The sequence below is a fragment of the Mesoplodon densirostris genome, chromosome 2, assembly GCF_025265405.1.
Source record: "Mesoplodon densirostris isolate mMesDen1 chromosome 2, mMesDen1 primary haplotype, whole genome shotgun sequence".
In the NCBI taxonomy this organism is placed as follows: Eukaryota; Metazoa; Chordata; class Mammalia; order Artiodactyla; family Ziphiidae; genus Mesoplodon; species Mesoplodon densirostris.
The window spans coordinates 22931680-22945918 of NC_082662.1; the positions used below are offsets into that span (position 1 = coordinate 22931680).

Below are 14239 nucleotides of genomic sequence, written 5' to 3' on the forward strand. Positions count from 1 at the left end.
GTTAAGGATTGGATTGGATTCTTTAGGCAGTGGTGTATAGTTTGTGTGGGAGCAGGAAATGGGGATCATCAAATTCAAATAAACAAAAATATGAAAAGATTCTGAGCAGGTGAGTGACAGGATAAAATGTGGCACTTAAAGAAAATTAATCAGATAGTGTTTTAGAAAATGTACAGGCACAGTGAAAAATTAAAGATGAGATGAATAGTTAACTCACGATTAAAGAGGAAAAAGCTAAACCATGGGAAATGACAGCAAAAATGAAAAGCAGGGACTTCCCTGGCAGTCCAGTGGTTAAGACTCCACGCTTCCACTGTAGGGGGCACAGCTTAGATCCCTGGTCAGGGAACTAAGATTCTATATGCCATGTGACACAGCCAAAAAAGAAAAAAGAAAAAGAAAAAGCAGGAAAGAATTCCAGAAATGGCTGGATTAGGGCTGGGTAAGGAAAAAAAAAATTGATGATGACTGGTCTGGTTTTAGGCCTAGGTATATTAAAAAATAGTGTAACTGACAAGAATTGAGAAGCCATAGGAAAAAGTGGTATTACTTTTGGAGGACAGGGAAATGGAAGAAAGGGTGGAATGAAAGGCTGGTTTTAGATATGGTCAACTTAGGATATTAAAAAAAAAAAAAGCCCATCAATCAGCAGGAAGCCTGTAGATATCATGAGGTCAGGACTAGAATCTTCATTTTGGAAGAAGTAAATGGACATTGTGAATGTGGTTAAACATTCCTGGGGATGAAATAATAAACATGTGGAAAACTAAATAGAGATTGTCCATGACAGAAGACAGGATATGCAAAGGGAGAGAGATGTTACCCTGAAGAATTCCAGGTACACAGCAGGAACTCGATAAATACTTGTGGACTAAAAGAATGAACAAATGCAAAAACAGTCAAAACATAAAAACTGAACCAGAATAGCCATGTTAACTGCAGCCACAAAAAAAGATCCATGGAGGCAGTGGTTGATAATACTAATTGCTGCAGAGAAAACAGCAAATAAAAACATAACAACAAAACCAAAAAAACCCTAAAACACTGAAGATGTTACCAGTGATCTAAACATACAGAGTTAGTAGAATAGTGATCAAGACCAAACCATTCACAAAGAAATGAGTGGCTAAGTAAAAAAAAGTCAAAGTAATATTTCCACAAACATTTATTATGTGCCTTCAATGTGAGTACTAGGCATTTTTCTGAACTCTCAGAACAAATAACTGAACAAAATAGAAAAATAAATCCCTACCCTCACGGAGCTTACATTCTTGTGGCAGCAGGGTAAGAGACAGAAACACACACAGTAGATAAAGGAGCAGATATAATCATATCATTCATAGTCTTAGCAATGGAATGAGGGAAACTGGGTAGTAGCCTGAGAAACCATCCAAGGTCTCAGTCCTGAGGGCATCCAGAAAAAGGGCTCTCCACAGTCCATACTGGTTGTTTCTTAGATTGGCAAACTGATAATGGAAAGAAGAGAGGAAGAGCTAGCTAGATGAACCATATCAACAGGAGGAACAAAAGCAGCACCGTACCTGGTTTGAGATGCTGGAAACTGCTGCTGCCGGAATATTGGCAATAGTAGATGAAGTGGATATCAGGCTGGCGTTTGTGCTTGAAGCTATAAGATTGAAAGTGTTAAAAGATATTATGAAAACGCCTAAATGAAACTGAAAATGTATTCTGTCCTAAGTAAACAGATCTATAAGGAGATAAAGAACATTGGCAAAGGAAATAAATACTATATACTGGTTTTGCTCTTTTGCATGCCATACCTTAATTTAGACTTGATTAGAAATAAAACAGTTCACACATTTTTGTTTCAGCTTGAGTCTTCAACTATTCCTACTGAAGTCCTAGAAGGATACAACACAATGCACTGGTTCATACTAATGATACCAGTGAAATCAGAACCTAAACCAAATCACTCCAGTCCATCTTCTCTGGCAGCTGAAAAATAACTCACCTGCAGTGTGACCTATTGACACCAGTAGAAACAACAAGAACTCTGGTAAATCCACGTGTTAAGTCCTACACTGTGATATTTACTGTCACTTGCCCCAAATTATGCCTTTCCTGGCGCAACACAATTACTCTGAGAAACTGATGTAGTTCTCCAAATTCTAAAGTGCTTGGAGTTGCTTCAACAAACACCATGTTCTGGCATTTAATGACTTCACCCATGAGCCTGGAAAAATTCGGAAAATATTCAATATTATTCTGGCCAGGGAAAAATTTACTTCATAAGCTACTTAGGCTGCCTGTCTCAGGACAAGAAATTTGGGTTTTTTTCACACCCTTCTATCACAGATTCCACCAGGGTTTTAATAAAATCCTCAGTGACTAGTATTTGTCACAGTGACATTTTTTCAGGTTGACAATGTAGGTGAAATTGTGAGGTACTGCTCTTGAACTCCTCTCTTTTGCTCATCATAAGCATACTTATACATGGTTTCTACCGCAGTCACACACACCATAAAGGCTCACCATCAGGTAGACCACACTATCTGACTACCTATCCCATTGGCGACAAAGTCCTCTAGAGGGAAAGTTATTAGGAAAACCTCCATTAAGAATAGTGCAGGTGGGACTTCCCTGGTGGCGCAGTGGTTAAGGAATCCACCTGCCAACGCGGGGGACACGGGTTCGAGCCCTGGTCCGGGAAGATCCCACGTGCCGCAGAGCACCTAAGCCCATGTGCCACAACTACTGAGCATGTGCTCTAGAGCCTGTGAGCCACAACTACTGAAGCCCGTGCACCTAGAGCCCGTGCTCTGCAACAAGAGAAGCCACCGCAATGAGAAGCCCGCACACGGCAATGAAGAGTAGCCCCCGCTCACAACTAGAGAAAAGCCCGCGCACGGCAACAAAGACCCAACACAGCCAAAAATAAATAAATAAATTTAAAAAAAAAGAAAAGAAAAAGAATAGTGCAGGTGAACAAATGCAGCAGAAACTTGAGAGGACTGGTCAAAATCATAGGGAATTTTTATCCCTGTCCCCAAGGGTACTCTGCTTAGAAGAAAGTCTAGAAGAGACTGAGGTAAATTAGATATAAGGAACAGCTACTGCTAGCTTTCAGAAGAACTTGGGACAAAGAAGAGTTAGAGTAATTTGTCCACAGTCATGGTGTTAAAGGTAGATAGTCAAAATGACAACTGTGATCTCCCAATTCCTCATGCAGTGCCCTTTCTTTCCTCAGAGTCAGTGGCTGAGCTAGGGATCAGATTTCATCACTATCCAGGGAGATTTTCTTTTCTACAGTACTCCTCCCCCCAGGTAAACTAAAGGATTCTTGTTTACTTTCTTAAACCCAACACCTAAATGAAACAGATTTTATAATTTATAGATGATATTTTCTTCCCATCAATATTTTTTCCCCTAAGGGGGAAGTCCTAAGAAATCATTCTATATAAGCTAAGTGACTCTACAAGTAATTTTTAATTATTCTTGTGGGAAAGGAATTTTGAGTACATTCCAGATTCTATTACCAGTACGTTATGCTAGGCAGGCCTGCTGGCTAAACACAGGTGATTTAATGTGGGAAAGAAAATGAAGTATTTAATCTCTTAAGTTTATCTCTCCCAGAAAACTCCATTTCTAGATCAATTTTTCTTTAGCCCTAATCCTAGCATATACTCCTCTTTTCCTCCCATTTACCTTTAATTCTGTTCTACCTTCTTAATGATTTATAAATGGTTAGAGGTACAACTCATTCACAACTGATATCTGCACACATGGGGAAAAAGGTGCTCTGACTGACAAGGTAGTTTTAGAAATTTAATAATTTTCAGATCACTTACAGAATTGGGCTGGAGGTAAAAAGGTAGACCTTACAAACAACTGGCCACATACTCTTAATTATCCCTGACAGGAAGTTTAATGACTTGATTAGCTAGTTGTTGATACCAAGTTTTTAACAAGTACAGTACTAAAAATCACAAATTCCTCTCAGCAATAGTGGCTTCTATTACAGGAAATGTTGGTCTGCTAACCTAGAAAAGTTTATAGGGCTCAATAACAGTTCTTTCTCCAACTCAATCAAATCATTTCTAACATGTTATTCATTCATTCATTTGTTCATCAAACCAGGGTCTACTATGTGCCCAGAAACGGTTCCAGCCACTGACGAGTAGAGTAGTGAACAAGACAAAGTCCCTGCCCTCATGGCATTTAAATTCTAGTGATGAAAGTTAGATGATAATTAAATAAACAGTATTTATTTAGGCTCTTGTAACCAGCAGTGAACCCAAGCTAAACTCACTTTAAAATATACACAATCGGGCCTCCCTGGTGGCGCAGTGGTTAAGAGTCCGCCTGCCGATGCAGGGGATACGGGTTCGTGCCCCAGTCTGGGAGGATCCCATATGCCGCGGAGCGGCTGGGCCCGTGAGCCATGGCCGCTGGGCCTGCGCATCCGGAGCCTGTGCTCCGCAATGGGAGAGGCCACAACAGTGAGAGGCCCGCATACCGCAAAAAGAAAAAAAAAAAAAAAAATACACAATCACTACATGCTGTACCCCCTGAACAACTATGACTAAAAAGCCAGGCACCTCAAAAAAAAAAAAGCAATGATCATCCTACATAAATATACATCTAGGTCTCAACAACAACTACCTCAACTGCAGATTTAAAAAACAAAAGCAGCAGCAATAAAATATGCAACAAAAATAAATTTAGAGGATAAAATAAAACTCAAGGGGTAACTCCTATTGATACATATATTTAAAGACTATTAGCTCTCCAAATGCCAATGGCATGGCCAATTGTTTTCCGATAGTTCCCACTCCTGTTTTGCAACAGAGCTGTGAAATCATAGACAAGCTTCTGAGAACCATGCCCCACTAGAGATCCACCTGAAACAGTCAGGATACAGAGATAGCTTTTATCAGAAGACTGTGGTTATAGAACTGTGAGAGGCACAGTTGAATTAAGTGACATTGCCCCAAAGCTGGAGGGTAAACCCAAGGGTTAATGGCACACAGAAGTTGGTGCAAGATTTAGTTTCTACCCACCTCTCTAATTTTATGAATGTTTCTCTACCACCCATGCTCACCCAGCTTTCGAGTTACTCAAAACAAGAGAGACTCTTTCTCACTCAAGGACCTTTGCAATGTTGCTCTCCCTGCCTGAATTGTTGCTCTCCCTGGTCTGTCCCTCTTGCCCTCCAGCATGATCGTTCCTTCTCAGCATGTCTACTCCCAGAGAGACTCTCTCTGGACTCCTCTATTAGAACCAATTCCTTTCTTGTTTTCCCAGTCACAACAACCAATTCTTTTTTCCTCTCAGAGCACTTTTCAAAACCTATTTCTTTATTTGCTTGTTTGTTTTCTGCCCCCCCTCCTAGTCTGTAAGCTCCATGAAGGCAGAATCTCACTACCTTATTCATCACCTCCAACGTCTAGCAAGGCACCCGGCCTACAATAGGTAAAGCTCAATAAATACTCGTGGGATTCATGAATAGCATGTCAAGGTTATCAAAAACAAGCAAAGTGTGAAAAACTGCAGTCAAGAGAATCCTAAGGAGCCATGACAATCAAATGAAATGTGGTGTCCTGGATGGGATCCTGGAACAGAAAAAGGACATCAGGTAAAAACTAAGGAAATCTAAATAAACCTAGGATTTAATTAATAATAATGTACTAATATTGGTTCACTTATCATAACAAATGTTCCATTCTAATGTGAGATATTAATAATAGGGGAAACTGTGTGCAGGGTAGGGGGATATATAACCCTCTGTATCATCTGCTCAATTTTTCTACAAATCTAAAACTACAATAAAAAATAAAGTCTATTGAAATACAAAACAAATCTCCTAGTCAATGAAAGACTCTTGAGCCCAAAGACATTCACTGAAATTCAAGTTTGGGTTAAAATTAATTCTGAAATTTCTGAAATTAATTTTGCTACTTGAATTTTAATTATTTAAATCATCTCAATTGAAGAAAATAACCAGAGATTGGGCCACACAGTCAGACACTCTAGAAAAAGGTTGATATAAAGAAGCCAGATCTATCTAATCAAAGGGTTTTCATGAGCATTAAAGTATAAACTAAAGAAAAGGTTTTGATCAGAGCTGATCAAGTCAGAAGTGGAATTTACTGTAATTTCCCTAACTTCCCCCGGGAAGATGGGCTATTGTCAATTGTTGAAAGCTTCTGGAGGGGATGAGGGGACATTGCTGTTTTGACTACTTAAAAAAAAAAATCAGTGCAATGCTCCTTGTTTGTTTTTATTTGCGGTACGCGGGCCTCTCACTGCTGTGGTCTCTCCCGTTGCGGAGCACAGGCTCCAGACGCGCAGGCTCGGCGGCCATGGCTCACGGGCCCAGCTATTCTGCAGCATGTGGGATCTTCCCGGACTGGGGCACGAACCCGTGTCCCCTGCATCCGCAGGCGGACTCGCAACCAGTGTGCCACCAGGGAAGCCCAATGCTCCTTGTTTTTATTCCATGGAATGACTGGGTATTTAGACGGGGGGAAGATGAAGCCCTGGAGAGCTGACATTAATTATCTGTGCTAAAGGAAATGAAAAGTGGGGGGGAGGAGAGTGATACTGATACAGGAGAATCCAGGTGATTCAAATGTGCCAGTAATACCCATATTTCCTTTTAGCCAATTGTTACCACTTGCTTTCTACCAACTTTTTCTCAGAATAAATGGCAAAAATTGATAACTTGATGGTTAATTTCTGCCTTAATTTCTACCCTTTGCCAAAGTTCTAATGGCAATATAATGGGCCAATAGGTTAACCTATTGGGTAGGGAAGGGAAATGAATTTAAATACTTGCAAGTATAGGTTCTCAATTATGGGAGTTGATATTGATACCATGACTTCTACATTGAAAATCATAAACATTACACCCTTGGGCTGGGGTCAGGCTGCCCAGCTTATATCCTTGGCTTATTTACGGTGTGTCTTATGTGCCAAATCTGTAAAATGAGATTAATGACAGTACTTCCCTCATAGGTGTGTTGTGATTACATGAGTAACACCTATCTCTGCTAAAATAATGCTAAGCACATAATATGCACTTAACAAATACCAACAGTGATCATTATTAGCACAATGGAGGAAACTGGGTTAATTGACCGAAAGGGAAAAAATGTACTAAAAGGTAAGAAATTAGGATAGTGGCAAATGAGGTTGAAAGCACAGCTTCATGACTTTTTTAAAGCAATGGGTCTTAAAAGACCCCCAAAAGGTGGTTCCTCTTGTTTTACAAAGAGGAAGAAGTAAGCACAGCTATCAGGTTCCTCAAATTCAAGGTACAGGTACAGACGAGTGGTGGTTCAACACCTTGGGAGAGGATTATTAATATAAAGGAAGAGAACTCATTGCTTTTCTTTCATGACCTAGGTGTAGTCATCAGAGATATATCAGTTTAGGAGGGACTTGGCTACTAGATTTGCCTGTAGTTGGACCCCAAAGCCTACCAAAGTAGAGGAACACTTTATAAAAATGAAAGGGGGTAGAGGAGAAGACAAAGTCATGCTCTTGAGTTTTTTTCCTCCTGGTTTGTTCCCATTTTAGAAAGAAAGAAGGGGGAGGGGACAAACATAAAAAGAAGGGAAAATAATTAAGAGGAGACTTCATAAACAATAAGAGATAAAGGTAGCTCAGAGCAAGATCTTAGGAATGTAGTAACCAGTTGTTCCCAAGAGACTAAGAAAAAGTAGTCCTCAATCATTTTATTGAAAACAGTTAATACTAAAAATCAAAATATTTTGTTTAATATAATCTACATCAAAACAGTTTTTCATCGTCAAAGTTTATATTTTAAGACTACCTAGGACTGGTTTCATAAGGAATAATATTTAAAAGCTGGGAGAAATCAGGAGAAAGGAGGCAGATGAGCAGTCAAGTAGATGAACATTAATTCCCAGTTTGGAGCAATGATAAATTCCCTGCATTGGACTTGGAAGGGAATTAACTCCACAGTGCCTTTTGAGTTTCTTTGTCTTCATTCCAAATAGTCCTGTCATAATTCTAACCTTTTAGAGGAAGAACTCAGGAAGGCAGAGGTGTTTAGAGTTTAAGCTTTAATGCTATGCTTTCCATCACAAAATAGAAACAACACTGAATTTTTTGAACAAGAGAAAAGCTCACCAAGAAGTAGTAACTGGGGGTGGAGGTATAACAAAACCACAGCAGAAAAGCAGCACATATCTCACAAAGCAGCACTCAATCTCACTTTCCATTCTATTTGGACTTCACATAAAAGAAGTCAGCAAAGCTCTAACCCATGGAGTCTTCTGCTCATTTACAGGACAAAAGGCCACTGAGAACAGACTAGAACAAAATTAGACAGGTTTTCTGGACACCAACGTGCAAAAGAGGAGTCTTCAATTCTATTAAGCAGTTCACAGTCAAAGGCTTAAACTACTTATGAACCACACTCCTAGGTTCTAGTTTGTCTAACACAAAAAGCATGCACAAATGCAAATATCCTATATTACCCAGTATGTTTGGAGATACAGGTAGATTAAAAACAAAAAACAATTAAAAAAAACAAAAAAACAAAACACACACAACCATGCCTGTTTACCTTGAATGGGATAAGAATAATGTGCTGGGCTTGGCTGGCTTGTGGTTAACCCTGTAGTGCAGGTAAGAACACTGTGTTGACTTGGAGATGGAGTCTGAGTTAAACCACTTTCAGGTTTCATACCTGGCCACAATGCACCTGAATCAGATAAATTGGACCAATTACAAACAAAACACTGGAACTGAGGAGCATGGTTATGCTTTCAAATATCAGCCAGTAGGTTTAAAATCAAAATCTTAAAACAAAAATAAATTTGCTTGTAAGAGAAAATTATTGAATCTCCCACTCGTAATATACCACAAGCAAATACAATTTCAAAGAATTGGGGAATGGGGCCATAGAAACAAAAATCTTGTCAAAAACCCAATAGTGATATGTATGTATGTAAGTTCACTTCAATGGTTGGGGAAAATTGATCAGCATTCAGAAAAAGGGCTACTGACACCCTAGCATTGTTGTAGAGTGCCTGACATTCCTGTAGAGTGATAAATCATTTATCTGCATTGTCTAGGTAGGAGACATTCCACATACGTTTAAAATTCACTTACCCATTAAACAAGCACCAGATTTTTCTAAAATGTATGTATACTTCTCTGCCTTCTTAATCTGGTTATTTTGTTACCTTTATTTCTTCTGATTAGGAAAGACATACCTGCTTACTTTTATAAATTAAAAAACATTAACAGAAATATAATTTCTAATTTTTAGAAATAATAAAGTCATACATAATCCCACCATCCAGACTTAACCGCTATTCACAGTTTGCATAAGAGTCACTCAGATTTCTTCTGTTTACTAATCTTTTTTTTCTTCTTTTTAATAAAAATGGGATGTTACATGCTGTTCACAATTTGCTTTTCCACATTCCTGAGACATATCTTTCCCTGTTAGAACATATAATAAGACATCATACCTATTCACTTTTATTTTTATCACAATGCTCCTAAGTGACAATCTTTCTAAAAAATATTTATATCCTTTCCTGCCTTCTTAGCAGGGAGGAAATAGTGCCCATACCTTTTCTCAGATCTATACTGTACTGTGCTATGTACTTTACAGAAACATCCCCAGAGGCTACTGCAATATGTGAAGACATTTGCTTAGTACTAAGTAGAATTCAATTATAGTTCTATAATTTGAAGGCTCTTGTATCACTTTGTCTTTTCTCTGTGATCTGTCACTTCTTGACAATCTCCTGTTTATGGCTGTATCCTTTTTCATTTGCAGTAAACTAGGAAACCATTAAAAAAGCTTGCCTCTACACGACAGCCTAAGGATATCCTTTATGAGTGAAGAGTTTTTATCATAAAATTTTTTTTTTTTTGGCCACGCTGTGCAGCATGCGGGATCTTGGTTCCCCAACTGGGGATCGAACCCATGCCCCCTGCATTGGGAGCACGAAGTCTTAACCACTGGACTGCCAGGGAAGACCCCAAGTTTTTGTCATAATTTTGGCTATGCAAAAGTCTATTAAAAACCTCACTGTAGGGAGGAGATATGGGGATATATGCATAGATATAGCTGATTCACTTTGTTATAAAGCAGAAACTAACACACCATTGTAAAGCAATTATACTCCAATAAAGATGTTAAAAAACAAAACAACAACAAAAAAAAACCTCACTGTGCTCTGAATAGTTATAGCTACTGGATCAATATAGTTGAAGCTGATAATTAGGCCCAAGAAAATTCATCAAACACATTCCAGGTAAGAAATCAATACCAAGGTCAGCCACAGATTCAAATTCAACATTACCTCACTTCATATACTCTTAATCTGATAAGAAATTTATAAATATATAATGCTTTGAGAATAAGGACCTCTGCTTCACCAGGGCACTCAGATATCTTAGTGTAACTCAGATCTGTAAAACTGGTTGATAAGTAAATGTAAGAATAGTAAAAGGAGGTGTTAAAATCTTAAAAGGTTCACAGTGGAACATGGTAATTGCCTTCTCTCAAACTTTTTTTTTTCATTGAAGTATAGTTAATTTACAATGTTGTGTTAGTTTCTGCTGTAGAGCAAAGTGATTTAGCTACACACACACACACACACACACACACATTTTCAGATTCTTTTCCATTATAGATTATTACAAGATATTTAGTATAGTTTCCTGTGCTATACAGTAGGTCCTTGTTATTTACCTATTTAATATACAGTAGTGTGTATGTGTTAATCCCAAACTCCTAATTTATCAAACTAAAGCATTAAAAAGCAAGACATATTCTTTTCTCACCTACTAACCACATGAAATAACATATTTGAGGAGATTAAGGAATGCCAACATCTCTAGCACAAATTAGGAGGGTTGCCCTCCACCCACTTCCATCCCTTGGTTCATGATGATTTTCAGTCTTGCCCAGGTAAGCCACAGCTTAACTCCTTGTTATGGCTGACATTTAACAATAAAAAATATTTGAGAATGTAGTTTTTTTGAACATTTATGATGTGAAATTTGAATATTAGTGCTAAGATTCTTGGTGGTTGACTATCACACTTTTTAGAAACATAGAAACAACTTGCCTTTTCAATGTCACAATAACTTTCAGATTTATTGTAATCAATGTGGTTTGTTTTCTAAATAGGTTCTGAACCTGAGGTGTTGGGTTTGTAAACATGTTTATTATTACACTGTCCTAAAATACTATCTTACTAATAAGAATAGTATTAATTGAGAGAGTTTTGCTAGTCTCATCATTCAGTATGGATTTTTAAAGTTTCAAAATGTAAAATTTCTAGGGCCTCCCTGGTGGCGCAGTGGTTAAGAGTCCGCCTGCCGATGCAGGGGATACGGGTTCGTGCCCCGGTCTGGGAGGATCCCATATGCCGCGGAGCGGCTGGGCCCGTGAGCCATGGCCGCTGGGCCTGCGCATCCGGAGCCTGTGCTCCGCAACGGGAGAGGCCACAACAGTGAGAGGCCCACATACCGCAAAAAGAAAAAAAAAAAAAAAAAATGTAAAATTTCTATAAACTGGGCCATCTTATAAGGTCAGAAATTAGTGCAAAATGTCCAAGACAAGTAGAGAAAATAATAGATAGTTTTGAATGTTTTTGGGCAGAAACATAAAGTAGCTATTGAATATTATTTTATATTTATATTTTATATTTATTTTTATATTTTATATTATTTTATGAAGAATAGAGGAATAAAAGACTGGACACTGCCTCCAGTATCACTGTAGCCCTGCTCTTTAAGTGTGTGTGTATCTATCTGTCTATCTTCCTTTGAAAGCACTCTTTCCAGAATTCCAAGTAACAAGTAGCATGACCAAATGGTGTGACTGTAGAGCACTAATGCCGGCAGTAAAGAAGAAATGAAATCCTGGCTTCCTGACTCCTGGTTCACTGTTCTTTGCCTACAAGTAGACTTTCTCAAGTCATTTTAAGCACCATGAGCCTGATGTAGAGAAGCAGCTGATCTAAAAATGGCAAAGGAAGTCTGCCTCTGAGTGCTGTTCTCCTGCTGCCCCACAGTGGGGTCTTATCACAAACTCTACCCAAGTTTCTCAGCACAAATACTTCCCGCCTATTGGTTAGTCACTAACCAAACTAATCTGAGCAGTTCACTTTGCAGTCATATATATCAGAGTAGTGGAAATTTAGAGAAGATTAGTTTGGTTAAGAATAGAAGTACATATAAATGCTAAAAAAACCACAGGAAAGAATATCTTGTTGATTTAATACCTCTCTGGGATGAGCTCTTATAAATTCTAAGTAATTTAATCTGAGTATTTTTGTTAACTATAAGTAGATGTATATTATAGAAAATTGGGAAAATACAGAAAGTGAAAAGAAAGAAATTGCATAGTCTCATCACACACCCAAAAAATACAAACAATTCTCACTTTTGCACGGGACTGTGTTAACTGAAACCTGTACACATTGGAACTGTGTCCTCACTTTACATGGTTCCTTGGTAATTGAGATCAAATCTGTACTGCCTGTACTGTTAACATTCAGTTTTTCTTCCAAATTATTCTTTATGTACATATTTTTTTTTCTTTTTTTTTTTTTTCTTTTTGCGGTATGCGGGCCTCTCACTGTTGTGGCCTCTCCCGTTGCGGAGCACAGGCTCCGGATGCGCAGGCCCAGCGGCCATGGCTCACGGGCCCAGCCGCTCCGCGGCATATGGGATCCTCCCAGATCGGGGCACGAACCCGTATCCCCTGCATCGGCAGGCGGACTCTCAACCACTGCGCCACCAGGGAGGCCCCATATGTACATATTTTTAAAAACTACTAACTTGGTATATTATATTGTATTTTCAGTTTTATATACTGCTTTTTTCAATTAATAATAAACTTTTTTCAAGACACTATATATTCTTTAAGAATATGATTTATAATGGCTACACAGTTTTCCATTCTATGGATACACTGCAATTTAACATATACCTTTCAATTCAATATGTCTGTTGTTTCCAATCTTTTGCTATTATAAATAATGCTGTGATGAATATCTTGGTAGTAAATTTTTATGGTTATCTCTAATTAATTCCCTAGGATAAATCCCTAAAAGTAAAATTACTGAGGGATATGGCATGAACATCCTTAAGACTCTTAATACATACTGTCAAATCTCCACCTCATATTAAAGTTCTTTTAAAAGAAGGTAGAACAATGGTAGTTAAGCCAATATTTTATGAGCCCCTAAAAACGAACGAGTCCCCTTTCTCTCACACGTACTCATGCAGATCACTGGAAGTTAAACCTCAAATCCTCATTCTACCATCTCACCAGATTTCTATATAGCTCTGAAAAGATACGACCACCATTCCTTTACTTTTAAAGATGAGTCATAATATGGGCGTCCTAGATTTCCTCTAGTCTTTTCTCACTTCTTTAAAAGGAGGAAACTTTTAAATTTCAAAGTCAACTCTGAGATTAACTTTTTCATACAGGCCTAAATTTATGAGCACTTTTGGAATTAAACAGACCGGGGTGCACTTCTAATCCTAGGCATTTACTGACTGTATGACCTCAGGTTAGTCACTTAATCCTTCTAAGCCTGTTTCGTCATCTATAAAAAGGGATAATGCTGCCACTTACTTTTTAGGGTGGTCCTGAGGATTACATAAGAAAGTAATGTAAAGTGTGAAGCACTCATTCTCAGCATACTGCTTGTGTAGTAAGCACTCAATATTATTACAATATATTATTATTACTGTATAAATATATAACATACAATCGTATTACAGTAAGATTTTCTAAAGCTCTGTTTACATCTGAAATAAAATAACAGACTAGCTAATCTAGTTTTAGTGCTAACAGGCAACACTAAGATAATAAAATTACCAAAATCTTCACAAGAAAAAAAGAAATGGAGTCATTTTTTAACTGAAGTGTAGTTGATTTACAATACTGTGTTGATTTCAGGTGTATAGTATAGTGATACAGTTTTTTTGTTTTTTGCAAATTATATTCCATTATAGGTTATTACAAGATATTGGGTATAGTTCCCTGTGCTATACAGGAAGAAATGGAGTGTTTTACATTTGAATGATATAAAAGAAAAGAAGCCATGTGTTAAAACGTAAGAAAATGTCTTTCAAAAATACAGTCACTTTAAAAAGCATTATACACACACACACACACAAAGTATTATAAACATTTCCTTAAAATTTCCTTTATAAAATTTGAGAATATGCCATACCTATCATTCAAAGGCAAATTAAGCTA

General features: G+C 37.9%; 1 protein-coding gene across 8 annotated transcripts in view; it reads right to left on the reverse strand.

Moving 5' to 3' along the window:
- EYA3 (EYA transcriptional coactivator and phosphatase 3) overlaps positions 1–14239 on the reverse strand; it is a 104439-nt gene that overhangs the window by 30159 nt on the left and 60041 nt on the right. For 7 of the 8 annotated variants that reach the window (XM_060089255.1, XM_060089251.1, XM_060089252.1 and 4 more), the window contains 2 exons: positions 8558–8695; positions 1542–1627 (listed from right to left, as the gene is read on the reverse strand). In XM_060089255.1, the coding sequence (XP_059945238.1) occupies positions 1542–1627; positions 8558–8695 (224 nt within the window). The remainder of the gene's footprint in view (positions 1–1541; positions 1628–8557; positions 8696–14239) is intronic. The other variant, XM_060089254.1, reaches the window with a different exon arrangement.